Genomic DNA, 21,637 nt, shown 5'->3' on the forward strand with positions numbered 1-21,637 from the left:
AAATAGCACTCTGAGGGGCTGTTTACACCTGGTCACTTCATGCGTTTTCTGTGATCGGATAGCTATCCGATCGCGAAAAGACCAGGTGTAAATGCCCTCCGAAACGCATTCGAGACGGATTTGAATCCGATCGCTCAAACCACTTCAGGAGGAGGTATGGGCCGCATTCCAGACGAAACTGGACAAGTGTAAACGCATCTGGTTGTTGAAACCACATATGTAAATTTTACTACTCCCAAAAATAATAAAAAATAAACGTGTGAGAGCTTGTTATAGGCTATATGTCTTGTTATAGCCAGATATGACGACGCTACTGCTACACGCATCACAGCAGGTGAGCAGCTGAGCATCTATTCATTAAGCAAACGTGCAAACTATGGCAAAAAGTGAAAGTAAGTCGCAGACACTTAACACGACCCAGTCATCATCATTAAAAGTAAAGAAACGAAATGATTACCAGGGCTGTTGCCGCTCTCTCTTATTGTGGTCTTTGATTTAGAAATTTTAGCTGATGATCAATAAAATGCAGCTCATCTGTTGCTTTCGGTGACGTGCACTCCGTTAAATCTGCATATAGCGCGGGAATTGAAGATCGGGTTTAAATTCGTTTTGCAAAAACACATTTATGTGACCAGGTGTAAATGGAATCGTTTTGATAAATCAGATAGCTATCCGATCTGAGAAAACGCATGAAGTGGCCAGGTGTAAACAGCCCCTGAGAGAGATTTGGGACACGAGCAGGACAGATACCATCTCTTGTCTAATATCTTCATGTCTTAAGACTCCATTTTTCTTCATCCTCCCGAAGTTCCAAAGCAAATGACACTTGTTGTAAAAGGTATGAAGAGCTAATTTTATCTTCCGCAGGTGAGAGACATTTAAGCTATAGCCTATTTGATGTGCTGCCAGAGAAAGCAAAACTAAATTACAGGGGTGTGATATGTGCTACACAAATAAACTTGATGTGCCTTACCAAACAAGCACAAACTGTTAAATAGAATTTGATGTACAAGTAAAGGCCCGTTCACACCAAGAGCAATAACTATAAAGATAACTATATTAGTGTCCACAACAGCGGACGATATTGTTCTGTTTATTCTAAGCGTGTGCTGGTCTGTCACTTCCTCAAGCTTGTTACAGCAGGATGGATTCTGAATGGCTGTCAATGTTTTTTTCATTCATCAGCTGGATAAAATCGTTCTGAAAGTAATTTCAACGATATCGTGTCTCTGTGCCATTATCGTTATAGATGTGGTGTGAACTCTGCTATTCTTTAATACTGAGAATGATTTTTAGAACTATATCTTAATTGTTATCTTTATAATTATCGTTCTTGGTGTGAACGGGCCTTAAAATGTATCTGTCCTACAGCGTTTTTCTACTTGAAATTCGTGAAAAATTGCCAGATCGCAAACAGGGTTTCTGCAGGTTTCAGTAAGTCAAATTTAAGACCTTTTTAAGACATTTTAAGGCCATAAAGATTGAAATTTAAGACCTACACGACGCATTATCCAAGTTAGATAGATAGTTACCTCGGGATCATTAGAGTATCTATCTATCTATCTTTCTATCTATCAAGGATTATCTGATATGTGTGTGTGAGAGAGAGGGAGAGGTAGATATTTTTTTTATAGAAAATTGTACTTTTGCATATTATACTGTAAAAACACAATTATTGTTGATTTTAGTTGATCATAGTTGATCATAACTAGAGAGGAAATGATGAGATGATTAAAGTGACCAAAATTATTACGGTTATCACAGAATCCTGTTCAAAAAGTACTAATACTACAGAATGAAGTCAATTCAACAAGTTTTATGTCGAAAAACAGCAAATAACAAATTGATTAGCATCAATATACACTTTTTGTTAACGTGAACATTAAAATACCATTAAAAGTGATGGCCAGATTTTAAAAGAGTGTCTTGCAACGTTATCTACTAACATGTACAAGTTCAAATAAAGTTTTGACAAAAAAGGTTTTATACAAAGATAAACCTCATATTTCAGCCTTTAAATATTTTTTTATATAAAAAATTACTGACATTTACACATTAGCTTAAATTTATTAGTAGTGTTTGGGTGCACCCCCATCCTTCATGTTGACTGAGCTTTCAATGTTGTTATGGAAAGGGGTGATTGGTTGGTTCCTGTCACATGACCTGCGGTGCGTTTGCGGCATTCTGAAAAGTTTAGATTTTTTTCATCTCGTTGCGCCTGGTAAAAAAATTAGTGCGTCGCTTGAGCGCGCAAAAGACGCGATATGTGAACGGCCTCTGGCAAGCTAGCTCATATCAAGCCACGAGCTATTGGTAGCACGCGAGCGACGTGTTGGAGACCCCTGCTAGAGCTCCGCTTTGTAGGCTACAACTCCATACTTTTTTGCTACTTTGTAATAACTTTCTGCGGTCAGCGTTTCTGGAAATGAACGAGGGTAAACACTTAAGACCTGACTAAATGAAATTTAAGACCTAGAATGAAAATCTGGCCGTTTTTAAGACTTTTTAAGGCCTTAAATTTAAAGTTCAGAATCTTAGACTTAAGACCCCGCGGAAAACAGAATACAAAGCCGACAAATGGCTTAAATGTATGGGCTCATGTGCCTCTCTCATTCAGCACGAATCCAAATGTTTCCATGGTTGCAACCTCTAGTTTCTTTTGTAAACAAAGCTTTGTGCTTCCCTCGTGTCATATACAAAAAAAAGGTGTTTTGTCGTACCATCGCTAGTTGCTTTGCAACATTCAAGGAGCAACCAATAAAAACTTCCAATATTAGGTTGAAGGCTATATAAACCTTCAATTCTCCCGATGTTCCAAAGCCACTGACACTTGATTGTCATATACAGTATATATGATAAATGATAATAAGAATAAGATGAAGAAGAACAGAAGTGCATGCAGGCAGCCACTCACCTTGGTTTCCGTCCTCGTCTGCCTTTGGGCTTCACCTCCATATTCTCACTGCCTGCATCATCCTCTTCCTCCTCCTCTTCCTCTTGCTGCTCTTCCTCATTCTCCTCATCTACAGGTGGAGCAGCCTTCCTGCGACCCCTCCTGCCCTTGCTGGGTGTCTCGTCCTTTGCGGCTGCTGATTTGGGCGGCCGTCCTCGCCGCCCCTTCTTGGGTGGGCTGTTCTGTTCGTCTTCGGTCTCCATGGTTGGCTCTGCCATGCTGCTGTCCTCGCCCCACTGGTCCTCAGCATCATCAGTGCTCGTGTTGGCTGCTTTCTTCCGGCCCCGCTTGGGTTTGGACTCCTGGCCCTTGTCGTCTTGGCTGGCTGCTGCACCTCGCTTGCGGCCCCTGCTGGGCTTTTCTGTCTCAGACGGGCTCTTCATTGAAATGTCTTCATTCTCACTGTGGTCCACTTCAGCCGAGTCCAGTCTGGGGTGAGAAAAGAAATGCACATAAAGTGCGAGACAAGTTACTCTTTGAATTTTTTTTTTATAAATCTCATTAAAGGCCATGAGCTACTAATTGAAGAATGTGAAAAAAACTAAAATAAAAGACTCCAAGTATGACAAACTTCAAGGCATTTCTCATCAGTTAGTCTTGGTCACATTATAAAGACAGCTACGAGTTTGGCCATTGTAAATCTAGAAAGGACGGCATGAGTCATGTCAATGCCATTGAACAGTACATCCCCAGAGTGCTCTTTCAGTGTAGCACAGGTAAAAGGAAACAGCAATTATTGTGCCTTCGTGACGCAGACACATAAAACACTCCATTCAAAAGAATCTCAATGACACCTATTCAATAACCCAGTGGACTTGGAGACAGCCACCGCACACCTACCTTTCCTGCTTTCACTCGTGTGGATGCTGAAAGGCGGTATGATTACAAAGCACTGTGACCTCAATAGAGCTTGTTTAGTCCACAGCAGGATGTTAATACCACAGCCAGACTTTGCAGTATGACAATTTGTGTTAATAACATAAAATGGATTCAGATAAGGTTTGAGATCAAACTTCAGACAGCTCAGTGTTTACAACAATATTAGTTTTAAGAGAGGGAGTGTGTCAAATGTTATTTATAACACTTGTGTATTTATGCACACCACCATTGGTTTTACAGGACATCTGGATCAAATTTATGCTACTGAACAGATCATGCAACAAATATGTCGTTTTTAGGAATGTGCTAAACTACATATTTTCAAAATCGCCGGTTATATGTGTTGTTTCTTGCATTCAGAGCATAAAGAGCAAAAGCTATCTCTAGCCATGATATGGTGTTTTCCCCTACAACCTATAGTGAGGTCAGATCACAAACAAACTGCTTTTACATGGGTTGTTAATTAATTGGTTTAAACAAACTGCAAAGCGTTTGTACACTTATCAAATATAAGGTAGACTATTCAGACATGGCGATGAACAGTATTTTTGAACCAAAAATTGTTTACTACAAAAAAAGAACATTAACTGTACTACTTTTGTGTAATCTGCATGCAAATGTAAACTGGAGAATCGTTTTTTGAAAAAACAAACTTGATGAATGAGAACGAATGAGACTTCCCATCTCTAGTAGAAAGGACGATCTTTCGTAATCCCGAGTGCTGCCTTGCCTTCCTCCTCAACACAAACACAATTATCTCACATGTATGTGTGTTTGTGACACTAACCGTCCTTTACTGCGGCCGGGGGAGCTGGGGTTGGAGTTGCTGCTGGCATTGCTGATGGTCTCCATTCGTGAGAGTTTGGTCTGCAGTTTTCCTGTGGCGGACAGAGGCTTGTTCACGGCGCCCAGCACGTTTGCTGCCTTAGGCTGCGGAGAGAATCAGGCAGTCAATCTCACAGTCCAATTGGGCTGAAGAAGGTTAAAAGCACAGAATAGAAGGCAAATACGTACCTTTCCTGGGGTGAAGAACGACTTCATCTCAGGAGGCAGATAGTTTTTTGTGTTACTGAAATTCTGAAAGGCAGGGAGGACATTGAAAGATATAGTGACCGAGAGGGAGAAAAATCATTTTGAACAGACATTTTTTTAAAACTGATTTAAAGTTTGTACCAGCAGCAAGTCTTCCACACTTGCTAACCAATCAAAACTTCTATGACTTCTGACTAGATAAAGATGTTAAGCTTTTCTGTTCTTTTTTTTTGAGACGCAAAAAAAGCTCAACAAGAACATTTTCTATACAGTACAGAAGTTTCAATTACTCTAAGATTTCATACATTTCTGTGACTTTTCCACTCCAGGGCAGAAACGTGTATGGTTCATGATACATAAATAAAGAGCTGGTGTTTATGGGAGATATGGGTTCAAATCCAGTCACAATCCTATACTGACTCTCTCTCCCCATCCACTTTCCTAGCAAAAAAAAAATCCCATAATCCAAAAAAAATAAAATAAAATAAACATTCCCTAGTATTTCTACAACTAAGTCCTGCAGCAGTTCAACAGAAAGGCAGCAGTTAAGCACCTTGTCCGGTTGTGTGAAGTAGCGTGCAGGCAGTACAGGATCTTTAGGTGACTCGAGACTGTATGTGGTGCTCTTAGAGATGACGATGTTCATGGCTACGTCACACACTGTGTACAGTTTCTGGAAAGGAGAAAGAAAGAGAAGAGAGATAATTAAGGACAGTGTAAATAAAAACATTTATATAGGCATGGGTGATATAACGGTATAAAATATTTATGACTATAGACATTGACAAGTTTTATCAGTACTTCATAAATGTCCAGTTCTGAAAATCATTTACATTTCTAAGGTTTTCCCTGTTAGAACAACTTTTGAAGAGCCACATGAAAAAAGCAAAGCATCCTTCAAACAAGACGGACCTCATTAATCTTGGGATCATCCGGACACTGTCCATCTTTTGTCTGTTTTATGTTTTCCACCATTTTCCTGATAAACGCATGGCTGTTGTTTTCATTTTTGGCCATTAGGATTTCCAAAACAAACCATAAAGCCCTGAAGGGAAAGAGAAGATATGAGAGAGAGAGAGAGAGAGAGAGAGAGAGAGAGAGAGAGAGAGAGAGAGAGAGAGAGAGAGAGAGAGAGAGAGAGAGAGAGAGAGAGAGAGAGAGAGAGAGGAAAGAGAAGATATGAGAGAGAGAGAGAGAGAGAGAGAGAGAGAGAGAGAGGGAAAGAGAAGATATGAGAGAGAGAGAGAGAGAGAGAGAGAGAGAGAGAGAGAGAGAGAGAGAGAGAGAGAGAGAGAGAGAGAGAGAGAGAGAGAGAGAGAGAGAGAGAGAGAGAGAGAGAGAGAGAGAGAGAGAGAGAGAGAGAAACATCATTTTCAAGATTAAAGGCAGATGGCAACTCTGGAACACCATTTATCAGTGTTTTCGGCAGCCAGCCAAACATCCAACAAGCTGCACATATTGGTAACAAATATCTCATCCAAAGCTTGAAATGACAACCTAATGACGAGATAAACGTTCTCAGATTAAAGATGGAAGAGAAGCCGGTGGAGTTTGTGTGGACTCACTCTTTGATGTCTTTGAGCTGCTCAATGTCCTGGACTTTCACGTAGTCTGGGTCATGGACCAAAAGGTGAATTGCATATGGCACCACATATTCCGGCAGGAGTGATATCAGCTTCTCTGCAGTACACACACACACACACACACACACACACACACACACACTATGTGAGTATTATAAAATCCTGGGCATTTTCCAGGTCCCACAATATTACTCTGGTTCATGAATATGAATTACAATTGGAAAAGGTTCACATTCTCAAAGGGTCTGAAACTAACAAATTATTCCAAAAGCAACAGATGAAGAAACCAACACGACGGACTGGATAATCCACCTGACAGGACAGACATAACAACAGAGTCTTCTGCATAATGACCCTGATGAACAGTTCAGCAGAGCATCTCAAGATTTCAGTGTGCTGGACACGTGAATATTAACTAATAAAGATCACTAGCACACAAACACACCACATGTGTGTGCCTCTTTAATAAGGAATTTGATTCTGCTTTTGATTCCAGAATGATTCCTTTAGCTTTTAAAAGTGCCCTCACACCCTCACCTCAAATAATAATTAATTAACCAAATAAGTGATGCTGAATAAGAACAGTTTCTTGATTCTAGCTTTGTCTTTAGAGCAGGATTTAGACGGACTGTCCTCACCGCTGACTGCTGCGTGCTGTTTCAGGTACTCCCTGCGCAAGTTGATGTTTTTGACCAGGCACTGACGGGCGTGCGCCCTGCGCTCCTTCACCGGGTCTTTGGCACACAACGTGAACACGGCCAGGTACTCGAGCGGCAGACGCAATCTGCACAGGCCTTTGTGCAGCTTCTGGGCGAAGGCCTGTCGCACCTGATAGCACTCGTCCTGAGAAAGACAAGAGCACTCATTAGTTCCTAATAAGTCATTTAGCTGATGCTTTTCATCAACAGATTACAAAACACTCCAGGAACAATAACCTTGCAGCGACCTAGGGTTAAGTGCCACCACCAGGTTTGTGCAACGCTGTCCATTCCTGCAGGGTTTAACCTACAACGTTTTTGTTTCCTGTACAGATCAACGTGAAATCCAAATGGACCCCCAATTAATTTCTTAATACACATATTTAGACTTGCTGTGAAAGACTGATTGGTTTCTTTCTCTGAAACTGCTTTATTTTTCTTCTGATGTCACTTTTTGGCTGTCAGGTAGCAATATTATCTAACAGCCTGCATATCCTGCTTAAGCTTTGGTTTTGGTCAAACATACATTTGGTCTGGCTCCATTTTAATATGAAACGCCCACTTTCAACAATCCAATTAATTCCCACCCTGTTTTTTTCAGCTTGGACATCCAGTTGTACTCTGAAATAGTCATCCATCTTATAAAAGTAAAATGGATTGTGAATGAACATTCATACTGAGGCTACATCTGCAATAAGAGAGGCATTATTTGGAAGCTGACTTCTGATTTTAACGGTCGGTTTGCAGCTAAAAGTTAAGTGACCCTTAGTGAGGCTTCCTCAAAGATATGTTTGTCATAACCTGCACATCAGATAAGACTTCAAAGCGTGGTGGGTGACCAGGAATACAGTGAATCACTAAAAACCAAGCAGCCTGTTAGTCAGAGCAGAGTAACCCATTAAAACAATGTTTTGATCCTTTTTTTTTTTTTACATTAGACCAATATGCAGTCAGATAAGGAGCCAGCGATGGGTCTTACGTTGATGACGAGGGCGCAGAGCTGGTACTGCTCCAGGGTGATGATCTCATGGTAGCACGGCTCCTGAGCGAGACGAAGAATCGCACACCCGGCTGCTAGCCGCAGACGAGACATGTCCGGCTTCCTGTACACCCACACACAGAAAGCCAGCACATAAAATCATTCCCACATCACAACATACAAATAAAAGAATCAGTAATGTTTTGCCATATATGCCATCATTTTCCAGCCAAAGTGTTCATGAATTTATTGTGATGTTGGAGTTTCCTATTAATATGAAAGTATAATTTCCAGCCTTTTTGGTAAAGCACATGTAACAGACTGGGACCCCCCAGTATTAGTAGGGGGGGGGGGGGGGGGAACTCATTTTTTGTGTGAAAAAATGTATATTAATACATTTGTAAAAACTATACATTAAATTCTAAACAAAACCATACATTTTAACTTTTGACGGTTTTATCTTACACTACTGTTCAAAAGTCAGTCAGTCAGATTTTTAAAAAGAAAAAAGGTAAAATAAAAAAAAAAACTGAAAGAAATTAACACTTATTCAGCAAGGATGCATTCAATTCATCAAAAGTGACAGCAAAGAAATGTATAATGTACAAACTGTTTCTATTTCAAACAAATGCTGTTTTTCTATTCACCAAAGAATGCTGAAAAATGTATCATGGATCACATGAATACATTGTATATTAAAATATTTAAAAATGGAGAACAGTTATTTTAAATTCTAATAAATTCTCAGGCTTGGTGAGCATAAGACTTTTCAAAAATCTTATGGATCTTTACAAACTTTTGAATGGTAGTGTTTATTTGTTGGATGTAAATGCTTTTGAGTGCTCTTAAAACCATAAAATGTACCTATATTTTTTTTCAAAAAAAAAAACAACCCTCAAAACTCAAAGTGCCACTCACCCCATCTTGCCCTGCTCCGTCAGATCCCCATCGCTGCTCAGGATAGCCGTCAGCATTCTCAGAGTGGAGTTGCCAGATTTACTCTGGTTGTTCTTCACGCCGAGCAGCCACCTGACCATCAGTTTCAGACCCTGAATCTGAAACACACAAAGACAGAGGAACATTAAACTCATTATTTACTCACTAGTAACTAGGATCTCCTGAGACTGCAAGTTTAGGTGTCATTTATTTAAAATATAAAGGTGGAAAAAAAACTAAAAGAAGAAAAGAAGCTGTCTAGCCATATATGTTGGGAATCAATGCAATACAGGCTGAGATGTGATTTACTCTGGGAAAATGAATAATAAATAGTAAAAGACAAATCTTAGCTGAAGTTGTGATTTATTTACGGAGCGTCTCACCTTAGCCAATGTTTCAGGAGAGACTTCATCATCTGGGACCCACAGCTTGGTGGTTTTCTTGCCAGCAATCTTTGCAGCAAACAGAAAATCTAGATCAGTATCAGATGCCTCAAAAACCAGAGAGTGTGGAGAACCCTTTATTGCTTGGTCTGAAAGTTTGCTAACAAGGTTACAACTAAAAATAAGCACACGGCTTGTAATAGAGGCGAGGAGACAAATGATGTGTCACACGTCTATGTGTATTAAAGCACACGACTTGATTTAAAACTGCTATAAAAATTAAATAAATATGTGCCCACAAGGTCAATCAAATGAGATCAGTAAACGGGATCTCATCTGTTTGATACATTCTGAACTTTCTAAGGCATTTACTCTCATAATTATACTGGGTTGATTTGAGCCTTAAGCAAGCACACACCCATAAAATCACATTAATTAAATGAGTCTAAATTAGTTCATGCTACAGGCAAATAAACAACACATGCATATTTAATGCTGCTCTCTTGACCGGCTATGGTATTCATTATCAGCAGTGCTTTCACGATCATGAAACTTTGGCTGATGATTCACTGTTATACAAATAATTGTGATTAACAATTTAAATGTCTAATGTTTTTGTTATTTTTTCCATGTTAGTTCACATTCATACTGACCTTAAGAACAGTCATTATTTATATTGAAGTTAGAACACACACACACAAAAAGATTTCCCTTGAGGCTTTACAAACAAATATTAACATTTAATCATATGAATATTTTATATATTATTTTTGGCATATTTTTTCAGTAACATTTAAATCCAAAATATACTTAAAAAGTACACAAACTATATTAAAAATGTGCGTGTGTGAGTGTATATTATATATATACTGTATGTATATGTATATGTATATATATATATATATATATATATATATATATATATATATATATATATATATATATATATATATATATATATATATATATATATATATATATATATATATATATATATGTGTGTGTGTGTGTATATATATATATATATATATATATATATATATATATGTGTGTGTGTGTATATATATATATATATATATATAAATAAAATATTTATTATTGGCATTACGATATTGGAATATATTGTTTTTAATATTGGAATATTCTACATTGGAACAGTAATATATCCAAGTCAAAAATATATTTACTATAATTTATTTTTAATTAATATCACATATATTCTATTTTTATAATTTATGCCCATCCTGTAATGGCCAGAAAATACACAAATGTTTATTTACAAAAAAGAACTTTGGGTTCATAATGTATGTTACAGTGAAGCAATCCAGAGGAGTTTATACATCAAGTTTCTGAGTTAATTTTGAGTCCTCGTATTCTGCACTACTTCACCAGAAGGGGAGATATAAAAATGTGCATTTCTATGCAGTGCATCACACTGATTGGCTGTGTCCTCTCATCAAAATTCAGGCTTTATTGCGGAAACAGTAATGAGCAGTGCAGTAATTTACCCGGTCGTTCATTAGCAGGTCTTTAACGATGAAATTGGCCACTAAAGATTTGAGCGGAGCTGCAAACTGTTCCGGGGCCAGCATGGCCAGGTGTCCCAGTGTTGTTAAAGGGGTGATGAGCTGTTCCATGTTGTCTGTGTCTAGACTCTTATACAGAGGCTGTGGCAGATAAAATTGGTTAGAATGTCAGGCATCCAGGTAAAATTTTAAAGTGAACATGTGAAGGCCTCAGTCACGTTAGCCAAAAAGGAAAGTCATTTCAGAGGAACAGCAAAATTACAAAAACATTATTCCAGATATATTTTAGACACCAAGACTGTTCTTCACAATCTTACCTCAAAAATCTGTGCAAAGTGTGTATCTCTGTTGGAGAACATGGCATGGATACAGTGGATGGCATATTTGGCCTGACGAGGAGGACCCTTCTTTGCTTTCTGCTGCAGTACTGGTAACAGGACTCTAGGGGGCAAAAAGAAGTAAAACGGGCAGAAGTGAATGGCAACATCCACTTTATGGATGACTGTACAGCACAATAGAAAATGGTTTTCCAATTTCAAGTGGCAGAGCATCTCAGAAATCACAAAATGAGAAATGGTCTTCAATAAATATAAGTATGATTAAAACGTTTGAAGTGGTGGAACAATTCGAGCAGCATCACTCCTCTAGAACGAAAGCCCAGATGTGCTCTTCTGAACAGACCGCGGGGTCCATGAGACAGACTCAAGCTTACGATTTGATGTGTGGGAAGCTCTCCTCCAGTTTGTTGCCAGTGTTTTTGAAGATCTGCAGTGCGGCCTCTGCAACCTTTTCATCGTCCATCTTCAGACAGCCCAGCAAAGACTCGAAGGTTTCGGCAGAATGAAACGACACAGGGTGGGTGAAGGACAGGACCTGAGGGGCGTAAAGACACTTCAGTACACCAATGAACACATACCAACAAAATAATGATAAAAAGAGTTTACATTCTATTAAATGTGTATATTAAAGGCTGATTGATATTGTCTGCTGGTATTTTATTGGGCCGTTAAGATCTAAAGATGGTCTGTTTCTCATTTAAAATACAGTAGTATTGGCAAGTTTGACTCAGTACATGAATAGGTGAATCAAGTTTTAATCAATTCATTGAAACAGTTTGCACATATTCATGGTAATGTTACCAGATGTTTCATAGTGATTTAATTCTTATATGTAACATCTGAATCAAACAATAACTGTTTGGTTGAATTAATGGTTCATCTGAATTGGAGGAATAAAATAAAATAATAAAATAGAATACAATAAAATAAAAATAAAAATAAAAATAAAAATAAAATAGTAGACCATGGCACTAGCACATAAACTGATAAAATGTACCCTTAAATTCAATATAAATTGCTTTGGATAAAGAAGACACCAAATGTATTAAAAATAAATAAATAAAATGAAAATAAATAAACTGGAGCAACAAACTAACAAAAAAATTCTGACTTAATCCAAATATTGACATGCATGTATGTTTCTGTGCTAATGGGATTTAACATCGGCACGGACACAGTCCAATGCGGTAATGGGTCTAGTAGAGGTTTATTTACTTTCAGAAGCTCCAGGCCGGCTCTGATTGCTTGCTCAGTCGGGACTCCCTCATCTTCATCATCAGCAGTTCCTTCTATAGATTTGTTCACTTGTTTGATAAGTGCACTGCAGAAAGAGAGGAAGCAGTGAGACAGCGCGCAAATGATGGTACATTTATTCCCGGTATTTAAAAGTCTTAATGTACCTGATAGACTCTGTGTCGATATGAACGGGTGCTATCCTCTCCAATAAAAACTTCACCATCTCTAGGAAAGGGTTGCTGGGCTGTTTGGGGCTGCCCAGTTTTTTGGTGATTTCTTTCTGTGGAGTGCAAACACAGCCACAAACTGAGAAAACTTAAACTACAAAAGATAAAAAAATGATTTTTCTGCAAGGCGAAGAAATACGGTTCTTACCACGCAGACCTCGGCCTGCTTACACGAGCAGGATGGGCTCACGAGAGTCTCTAGCTGCTTTCTGATCTTCTCGTCCTCCTCAAGAACCTGAGCGAGCTTCTTCACAAAGTCCTGCGTCTTCCCCGGGTCTGGCAGGTTTTCTTTAACACAGAAATGGAGATGGAGAGATGTTTCCCCCTCAGTGAACGTTTTTCTTACACAAAAAGCTGATTGTATTTGACAGGAGATTAATCTAACAGCACTGCAGAGAACAAACACGACTTACTTGTGATAACCATGACCTTTGAGAACACGGCCTTGTTGTAAGAGTCAGACTGGGGGGATAAAGGAATTCAAGAATGTTCAACCAGGAGTACAACATGTAATACAAAGAAATCAGAAAAGCTATAACCAAAACCAAACAACTGAGAGGAAAAACCAACTTTTGGCTGTTTAACAAGATCCAGAAGATCTTTGACATGGTGTCTCAGCATGTTCTGACACTTCCACATTTCATTCAGAGCTCTATAGGAGAGATAGACCACAACAACCACAATCAACATTCCATGTCTGCAAATACATCTTCATAAACTCTTTTCAGACCCCTTGTAAAATCCTATTTTCCATTAAAAACATCATGAAACAATTTTACTTCCATAACATGATGCATTTCTAAATTAAACAATGTTTAACAGAATGGGGCTTTTTGTTTGCAGGTTGCATGGTTCAAAATCATCAACTCAATTTCTGCACAAGCAGATGTTTTAGATGAATAAAACAAGAATTACTGCACCTACTTGACAGCATTTCCATCCAATGTGGCGTACAAGTAGTATAGGCACTTCATTCGCTCTGTAGTCTCTAGATTGTGAGGCACGAGATATTGGGCGAAGATCCTCTCCACAAGCAACCTAGAGAAAAAATCAAATCAGAATGAATCTCTTATATATCTCTCATTTTTTTTAATTTACATTCTTTTGAGATTGCATATTGTTTTCTTTGACGTGTCATTACCCAAATTTAACTGAGCTTAGACAGCATTCAAGTGAGCTCAAATCTCAAATTGATGACCCAATCATAAAACGAAATTGCATTTGCACACAGTTGTCATCGCATGCTTTAATAATGCAATAACATTATAAACCAACTCATCAGTGAGGAGTTCAAATGGGTAATCTGAACAAGCTGCATGCAACATGCCATGAAAGCTTGAAAATGAAAAGTACTTTGGTTGCAGAGCACAAAAAACATCAACAAGGTCAGAAATGATTACAAGACGGGATAAGGTATCATGTTTCAAACAATGACTGCAAATTAACTCAGCATGTGCATTTAAATTTGAAAAGAAGTGAAACAAGTTGTGAGCCCGAACTGCGAGACCATCTCAGCATTTCATCCTGTGGCTCCATTCTTGGGTTTAAAGTGAAGAGAATCTGTGGTCATCTTTGGTGGATTTTTGCAGCTGATACCGACTACCGATTTCTTGTCATCATGATCAGCCAATACCGATAATTCAAGCTTTATATAAGTGACTTGTAAGCTCTCTGTTGACTAGCACAATGAAGGCATTTTTAATGATTTCATGTCTTATTCAGTAAAGACATGTTATTTTGCTGTTCTAAATGCTGTTGTTTTCCATTCATCAAAGAATTCTGAATATATTATGGTTTCCACAAAAAGGTAACGCTTTAGTTAAGGGTCCAATTCTCACCATTAACTAGGTGGTTATTAACATGCATATTACTAGGATATTGGCTGTTTATTAGTACATATAAAGCACATATTAATGCCTTATTCTGCATGACCTTATTCTACATCCCTTAATCCTACCCAATACCTAAACTTAACAACTACTTTACTAGCTATTCATAAGCAGTAATTAGGAGTTTGAGGCAAAAGGTTGTAGTTAATAGTTAGTGAGAATTGGATCCTAAACTGGATGAGTTTTGAAAACAGTTGTGCTGCTTGCATAATATTTTGTTCACACGTTAACAAAATATTAAGCAAGCAGCATAACTGTTTTCAACACTCATAATAATAATGTTTCTTGAGCACTGTGGGATTACAAATTTAAGAATCTGTTTAACATCTGCTGATTTTGTCCTTACATAACATAACATGAAAAACTAAGGTAAAGTACCTTGAATTTAGCATTTAAGGTCGTCAGTCTGGTGCTTTGTCTCCATTTCTAAGCACTGCCTCCTACAATCTATATAAACTACAATGTACACTGCCTTAGTTAGACTTGATGACTGCAGCTACCGACAGCTCGTCTTCTAAATAAAGAATCCTGCTGAAAATTCAACCAAGTCTCCTGGTCTTCGCTTTGAGTTTCCTACAGCACCAAATCAGCATATTAGAATGATTTCTGAAGGATCGAGTGATACTGACAACATTACTGGACTGTATTTTTCTATTAAATAAATGTAGCTTTGGTGAGCACAAGAGACTTCTCAAAAACATTGCAAAAATCTTACCAACGCCACATCTTCAAGATATAGATAAGTAGCTGGTTAACCTAGATCAAGTTTGCCTCAAGTTTTCAAGTATGATTTTCAAATCTCTTTGAACAATTATTTTGAATGGTATGGAAATAAAATCAATATGCCCTTATTTTTCAGCAAAAGAGTTTATGAATATAGCCACCATAGTAATATTATCTGTATAATTTTTAGCCATCACTGCAAATTAAAAATCTAATAATTTAACTGCTGTAACAACTTTACCAACTATAATTAAAACCCTTTATAAAAAAGACAATGCATTAAAATGTGTAAAATATTCACATAGCCCACAATGTGCAATATAACAGCTTTATAATGCATTATATAAACAGGCACCAAGCAATGCGTTACTGAATCTGTGTTAGCAAGCGTCTGTCTGGTGACATCACTATTCTTTCTTTATGACTGGCCTTGACTTCAGCTCTGCAGAATCACTCAACACAGGTTCAAGCTGAGGATTTTCACAGTCCTCTTGTTTTAAGCCAAAGCACACAGACTCTCAGAGGTCATTTTTCTATGTTCTCATTTGAGAAACATGCCCACTGGCTGTCAATGAATCTAAAAGTTGCCTCAAGCCTTAAAAACATGACTGGATATTTAATGTCGAGGACGTGCCACGGCATCAGTACGGTCAAAGAGGTTTCTCTGTAAACTGCACCATCTCAAATCCTCTGTCCACCACTGGTCCTTAAATTCCAACAACTTGCAAATTATCTTATAAAGTTCAATTACCCAGCAGAGCTCCTTCATACAGGAGATCCAGCTTTATAACAAGCTCTTACTGTAGACTTGCTGCGGTAGTCGGTATTACCAGTGTTACAAGGTGGTCGGCCATACACGATTACATTACTTGGCCAATGTGGCACCGCCCCCACTGTCTTTTTGCTTTTTTATAGAAATAAAAACCATTTAGTTCAGTTGTATATCAGACACTACAATTTTAAACTGAAAGCGCCTGGTCTGCTTCATACAGTACGAACTGCAGAGTCAGATTTCACTTATGTGACGAGAGTAAGGAGAGATGACTGACAGGACAATGGCGGAGGATTTGGTGTGCAACATATCCTGAGTGTCTGACTAATATCTTGTAAAATGTGTGGTCAGTAGAACCGCCGCTCCCTATACACAGAGTACGCGTGATCGCAAATTCAATAGCGAAAGTGAAAAGTGCGCATTCAAAACACCCCCTCCCCCGATGTTATCGGTAATTCCAGTGTTGTGTTGTCGCAACTCGCAAGTTTATATTTCCTCACTGTGACATCCATATATATATATCTTACAAACTTCATGGCACATTCAAAGCCTGTCAGAAACCAGCACTCTTTTTCAATAGCATCTAAAACCAACACCGAAAAAGCAGCATTTTTGAAACTGCAACTTCAGAAAAATGTGTCAATGTTTTGGTCCTACACAAACTTTCTAAGAAAAAAAAGTTCAAGCGTAATTTCAGGTTCCGAAGCACATTTAAATATGTTATGCTAAAACTCACAGTTTAGAGAGACCTGCTAATCTTTACTCACCGGTCGTCGATGCTGTTCTGGTAGTAAATATGGAGCAGTTTGTCTTTGATCCAGGAGATCTGCTTGGCTGCCTCTTTGCCGGCCTCTGCCTGTAATGCGTACTTCTTATAGATCTGAGCCAGGCCCATCATAGCCTCCTTACGGACCCGCCACTGCAAGATAACACACAACAAGAAACTCTACTCAATGAGATTATTCTACTCCCGTGTAAAAATCATACCCTAGAGCCAGCAGCAATAAAAACACCTTGGTCAGCAGCCCATTTAAGTCAGAAAACATATTTTACAGGGACAAGATGTTTTTGTTTTGTTGATTTTTTTTTTTTATGCATTAAAAAAATATTACATAAAAAAAAAACTTTACATTTTATCTGACGCACAAAGTTTCATTATCAGTAGACCGTGTACTTAACTTTTATAAGAGAATGAACTACTCACCCAGTAACGCACTGCAAGTGATGTAATCAAATGAGCCATAACAATACAATATAAAAAACTTTTCAGTAGTGAATAAAATAGTAAAAAAAAAAAAAAAGTGTAAAAATATATATATAATTTTTAAAACAAGTCTCTTATACTCACCAAGGCTGCATTTATTTGATCAAAAATACAATAAAACAGTATTATTGTGAACTATTAGTATTAAAATTAAGTAATTTCTATTTTAATGTTTTTTTTTTAAATGTAATGTGTTCCTGTGATGGCAAAGCTGAATTTTCTAAATCATTACTCATTATTCAGTGTCACATGACCATTCAGAAATCATTCTGATATGGTGCTCAAAAAACATTGTTATCATCATCATCAAAACATTTACTGACCCCAAACTTTCGAACCATCTGGAATTCATAAAAGAATCTATAGCCAATTATGATTAAAAATGTTGTCTTGCTGGGCAGCTCACAACATTTTGGAACATGTCTACAGTAAAACAGTAAAAATGAATACAATAAGAAAGAAATCATATTTAATCTAGCCTGTAGTCACATTTTGCCTCAGCATGAACATGTCAGAGAAATGACTGCTTTTAAGGTCATAAAAACATCCATTTAGCTACAGCTGAATCTAAATAGCCCGATATAACCATTCCTGCATATAAAGCCACAGCTTATGTATGGCAAGCTACAGAAGCAAACAAGGTGTAATAGGATGAGATGGAAATACGCCTTGACTACTGCGGTGTCATTTGTCCAGGAACACAGGGGGCTCTTCGATTAAATTTCTCCCTGAAAGCATTTTGAAAAGGCTGAGAAATGGTTATAGTCCAATTTATATCATTCCGTCCCCTCCAGCTCGGGTGGCTAAAGGAGACTGCTGATTAAATTATAGGGAGAAGAAATGGAGTGTGTCTGGAAAGAAACAAGAAGCTAATGTATTCCAGCTCGACTCTGCCCTGAATGCGAAGATGTCAAAGTCTCTGGTTCGTTTGAGGTACTAATGGGAGAAAAGGCCCTCAGATATTATGCATGAAATAAAATGACCTCAGCACTAATAAAGACTGTTTAGGAGACAGCAAACAAACATGCACAAAGAGAGCGTGGCGCTTACCCGTTTATCTAGAGTCCTCTCCTTCACAAAGTTCAGCAGGTGATCGTTGACAAGAGCAAGGTCCTTTTTGGAGGCAGTCACAATGGACACAATGACGTCGTGTCGAATTGCCTCCTCCGGGTCATGTGACCTTACTTTCAAATACTCTGCAGAAGAAATAATTACATGCACAATTTTGGTTTGTGCATTCACATAATTTTCTTTGCAAATTTAACTGAAAATTTTAAATAAATTAACAAATATACACAAACATACATACATTTATAAAAAAAAAATAAAGAAAAAAAAAAAAAAAAAAATATATATATATATATATATATATATATATATATATATTATTATTTTTATTTTTATATATATATATATATATATATATATATATATATATATATATATATATATATATATATATATATATATATATATATATATATATATATATATATATATATATATATATATATTTAAAAAAACATTACAAAACATTGTGTGATGCATTCAATATATTAAAAGATAGATATTCAATATATTGTTAAATGTTTGCAGTGGATGGATTATTTTTTTTTTTATCATTATATTTTAATATAAATATGAATTAAAGTTCCATTTCGGTTTCGTGTTGACCTTAATGCTCATTCGTGAAATAAGAGGGTTGTGAAAGTTAGTACGGGAACAGTTTGTACCAGTAAGATCTTTTGCCAGGTCTGGATGGTTCATCAAGCAATGGCTGGCAAACTTCACACATTCCAGTCGAACAGGGACGTGGATATCATTAAACCTAAGGAAACATAGATGGTCAAAATCGTTCAGCTTCGTCTTGCTGTTGAAATGTTTATCAGTTTGTGTAGAGAAAGCAGCAGGTAATTGGATGTGTGGTGCGTGAGCTGTACCTCCCAAGGTAGCACTGCCAAAGAGGTTTGTTCTGTGAAGCGAGCTCTGAATCTTTCGCACCAAACATCTTAGCCAGGAGCTTCACAACTTGCAGGCGTTCATCATTATCATTGCTCTACAAAACAGACATGAGGATTTCCTGGTGATATAACTGCAGAAACCCATTAATTACAATGAATGAACCCATTTAGCCTTGTCATCATTGTGCTTTGCATCAAAACAAAAGAATAAAGGCATGACGTCAAATACGGTACGTTGAACAACAAGTCCCTAACAGACCGATAGCATTCATTCATACGCTAATCACAAACTCAACCTGCTTTTGTAAGTGTGTACAAGTTTAATAACATGACCAACACAACAGAAAGTAATCGCCTTCGCTAGTTTTTGAAAAATGCTGTGCTTTCAGGCCATGCTGGATTAAATCTCATGTGAAAGAAAATGAAAGAAAGGATCATTGACTTGGCTGAAGTGTAATCATGTTCACGCAGCATGTCAGCATATTTTCGCTCGGGAACGTCAAGTCCATATTAGATGTGGGTTTTATTGCTTAAAAGTTTCTATTAACTTCCAGTTAACTCACAAACAACTGAGCTGAATTTTCCATTTGTGAGAATAACACATTTATTCTCAGGTAAGCCACAGAAGGCAGAATTTATTTGGTCATTTAAACACTTCTCCATATGTCATCAGGTTCTGACCACAGTTAATACACACAAGGTTTTTGACCCCCACAGGCCACAAGAAAAGTTGTAAACAAGCTTCCGTGGTGTTGTGAGATGTTAATCATGAGCTATCAAAGATGTCCTAAAGGCTCAATTACAGGGCTACCATGCTTTCTTAGAAGTAGCCATCCAAAACTAGACCAATAAGCAGCCTGACATTAGAAGGGGAAAGGAAGATTTAGTAGTTCAACTTTGTCCTAATCTAACAAGACCTTCAATAAATAATACCCAATAATATGGTTTCAAATATCGAGGGCCAATGGCTGATATAATGCATGTAAGAAATGTAATATTACTACTACTACTAAAATAAATGCCTTATTCTGCATGTCCATATTCTACATCCCTTAATCCTACCCTAACTAATAAGCCGAACTCATATCGCACATGACCCCAAAACCAAGGTAAGTTCCGAAACGTGATTTATTTTCTGTTTACCATTAGACCCCTATCATCTAAATAAAACCACACACACTGAGCCCGAAAAAGTTATTTTCAAATAGCTAATGCCAGTATCAAGAAATCAAAGGTGCCACTGGCTGATATAATGTATAATAATTTTATCAATAAGTAAATTAATAATAATAATGAATGAAAACCAAAAATGGGGGAAAAAAACACTTTTCTCTGCACACTATTTCGCTAAAATATTTTGGAAACAGAAAACAGGAATTATACATTCATAATGACTGTTGTTAGATTTTGGAACAGAGAAATAGATCTTTTGAAAAACTCAAAATGGCCAAATATCAGTCTAACAATTACACACAAGCAAAAAGACCTCAAGGCACAGACAGACAGTTTTATCGGAGATCCCCAAAAACAGCATAATGCCATGTATCGTTAAAAAGCCATCTTACCTTAAGCTTGAACTCCAGCTGTGGCAGGACGGACAGCAGTAGATGGCTGTCAATGTTGTAGAGCTCCAGGATTAGGTCAAAGACATGTTCTGACAGATCACTGACTGAAGTCTTCCCCAGCATCAGCACCTGGTTAAAGAACTGAGACACCAAACTGCACATCACACACTCGCATCCATCAAAGTCTACCATGCTGCATTGGAGAACCCTTTAAAACTCACTGCATATCCGTCTGGCAGCAGCTCTTCACATGCTGTTGATTAGAGATTAGTTTGAGGAAGCTGGTATTACGGCGCTGATCCACTTGTCCGTGGGACACTTCTGTCGCGCCGCGCTCCACTATATTCCTATGGGTGACGTCACGCGACTTTGTCGCACCCGCAAAGCATTCCGGGAAGGCGGCGCTTCATTTGAAAAAGTGCTGCGCGTCAAAAAGCTGGCCGATGCCCATCTTTATGCAAATGAAGTCCGTCAAACGCGGCGCGTCTATCCAATAGAAGTAGAGCATATGGAGACGGAGGGAAGTCTCTTGCAGGTCCTCTGTTCTGATACGCTACATTTCCCACTCGGTCAAAACCACGCCCATAGCGGTAAACGCCCATCAACGTACCAATGTGGGGAGGCGTCGCGACACCACGCGACAGTCGTGTCGGACAAGTGGATCAGCGCCGTTAGATCAAAACAAAAAAGTAA

At 37.9% G+C, this 21,637-nt stretch overlaps 1 protein-coding gene across 4 annotated transcripts in view; it reads right to left on the bottom strand.

Annotated features, from left to right (window-relative positions):
- pds5b (PDS5 cohesin associated factor B) overlaps nucleotides 1–21,637 on the bottom strand; it is a 55,636-nt gene that overhangs the window by 2,486 nt on the left and 31,513 nt on the right. For all 4 annotated transcript variants that reach the window (XM_081371260.1, XM_081371261.1, XM_081371262.1 and 1 more), the window contains 24 exons: nucleotides 20,945–21,085; nucleotides 19,359–19,474; nucleotides 19,152–19,246; nucleotides 18,469–18,614; nucleotides 16,922–17,073; nucleotides 13,695–13,808; nucleotides 13,341–13,422; nucleotides 13,184–13,232; nucleotides 12,919–13,058; nucleotides 12,708–12,823; nucleotides 12,523–12,628; nucleotides 11,682–11,842; nucleotides 11,287–11,410; nucleotides 10,952–11,110; nucleotides 9,444–9,512; nucleotides 9,043–9,179; nucleotides 8,125–8,248; nucleotides 7,086–7,290; nucleotides 6,430–6,544; nucleotides 5,777–5,909; nucleotides 5,418–5,537; nucleotides 4,847–4,909; nucleotides 4,620–4,762; nucleotides 2,915–3,382 (listed from right to left, as the gene is read on the bottom strand). In XM_081371260.1, coding sequence (XP_081227386.1) covers nucleotides 2,915–3,382; nucleotides 4,620–4,762; nucleotides 4,847–4,909; nucleotides 5,418–5,537; nucleotides 5,777–5,909; nucleotides 6,430–6,544; nucleotides 7,086–7,290; nucleotides 8,125–8,248; nucleotides 9,043–9,179; nucleotides 9,444–9,512; nucleotides 10,952–11,110; nucleotides 11,287–11,410; nucleotides 11,682–11,842; nucleotides 12,523–12,628; nucleotides 12,708–12,823; nucleotides 12,919–13,058; nucleotides 13,184–13,232; nucleotides 13,341–13,422; nucleotides 13,695–13,808; nucleotides 16,922–17,073; nucleotides 18,469–18,614; nucleotides 19,152–19,246; nucleotides 19,359–19,474; nucleotides 20,945–21,085 — 3,278 coding nt within the window. The remainder of the gene's footprint in view (nucleotides 1–2,914; nucleotides 3,383–4,619; nucleotides 4,763–4,846; nucleotides 4,910–5,417; nucleotides 5,538–5,776; nucleotides 5,910–6,429; nucleotides 6,545–7,085; nucleotides 7,291–8,124; nucleotides 8,249–9,042; nucleotides 9,180–9,443; nucleotides 9,513–10,951; nucleotides 11,111–11,286; nucleotides 11,411–11,681; nucleotides 11,843–12,522; nucleotides 12,629–12,707; nucleotides 12,824–12,918; nucleotides 13,059–13,183; nucleotides 13,233–13,340; nucleotides 13,423–13,694; nucleotides 13,809–16,921; nucleotides 17,074–18,468; nucleotides 18,615–19,151; nucleotides 19,247–19,358; nucleotides 19,475–20,944; nucleotides 21,086–21,637) is intronic.

This window comes from Scardinius erythrophthalmus (assembly GCF_964197995.2).
Source record: "Scardinius erythrophthalmus genome assembly, chromosome: 7".
Classification (NCBI taxonomy): domain Eukaryota; kingdom Metazoa; phylum Chordata; class Actinopteri; order Cypriniformes; family Leuciscidae; genus Scardinius; species Scardinius erythrophthalmus.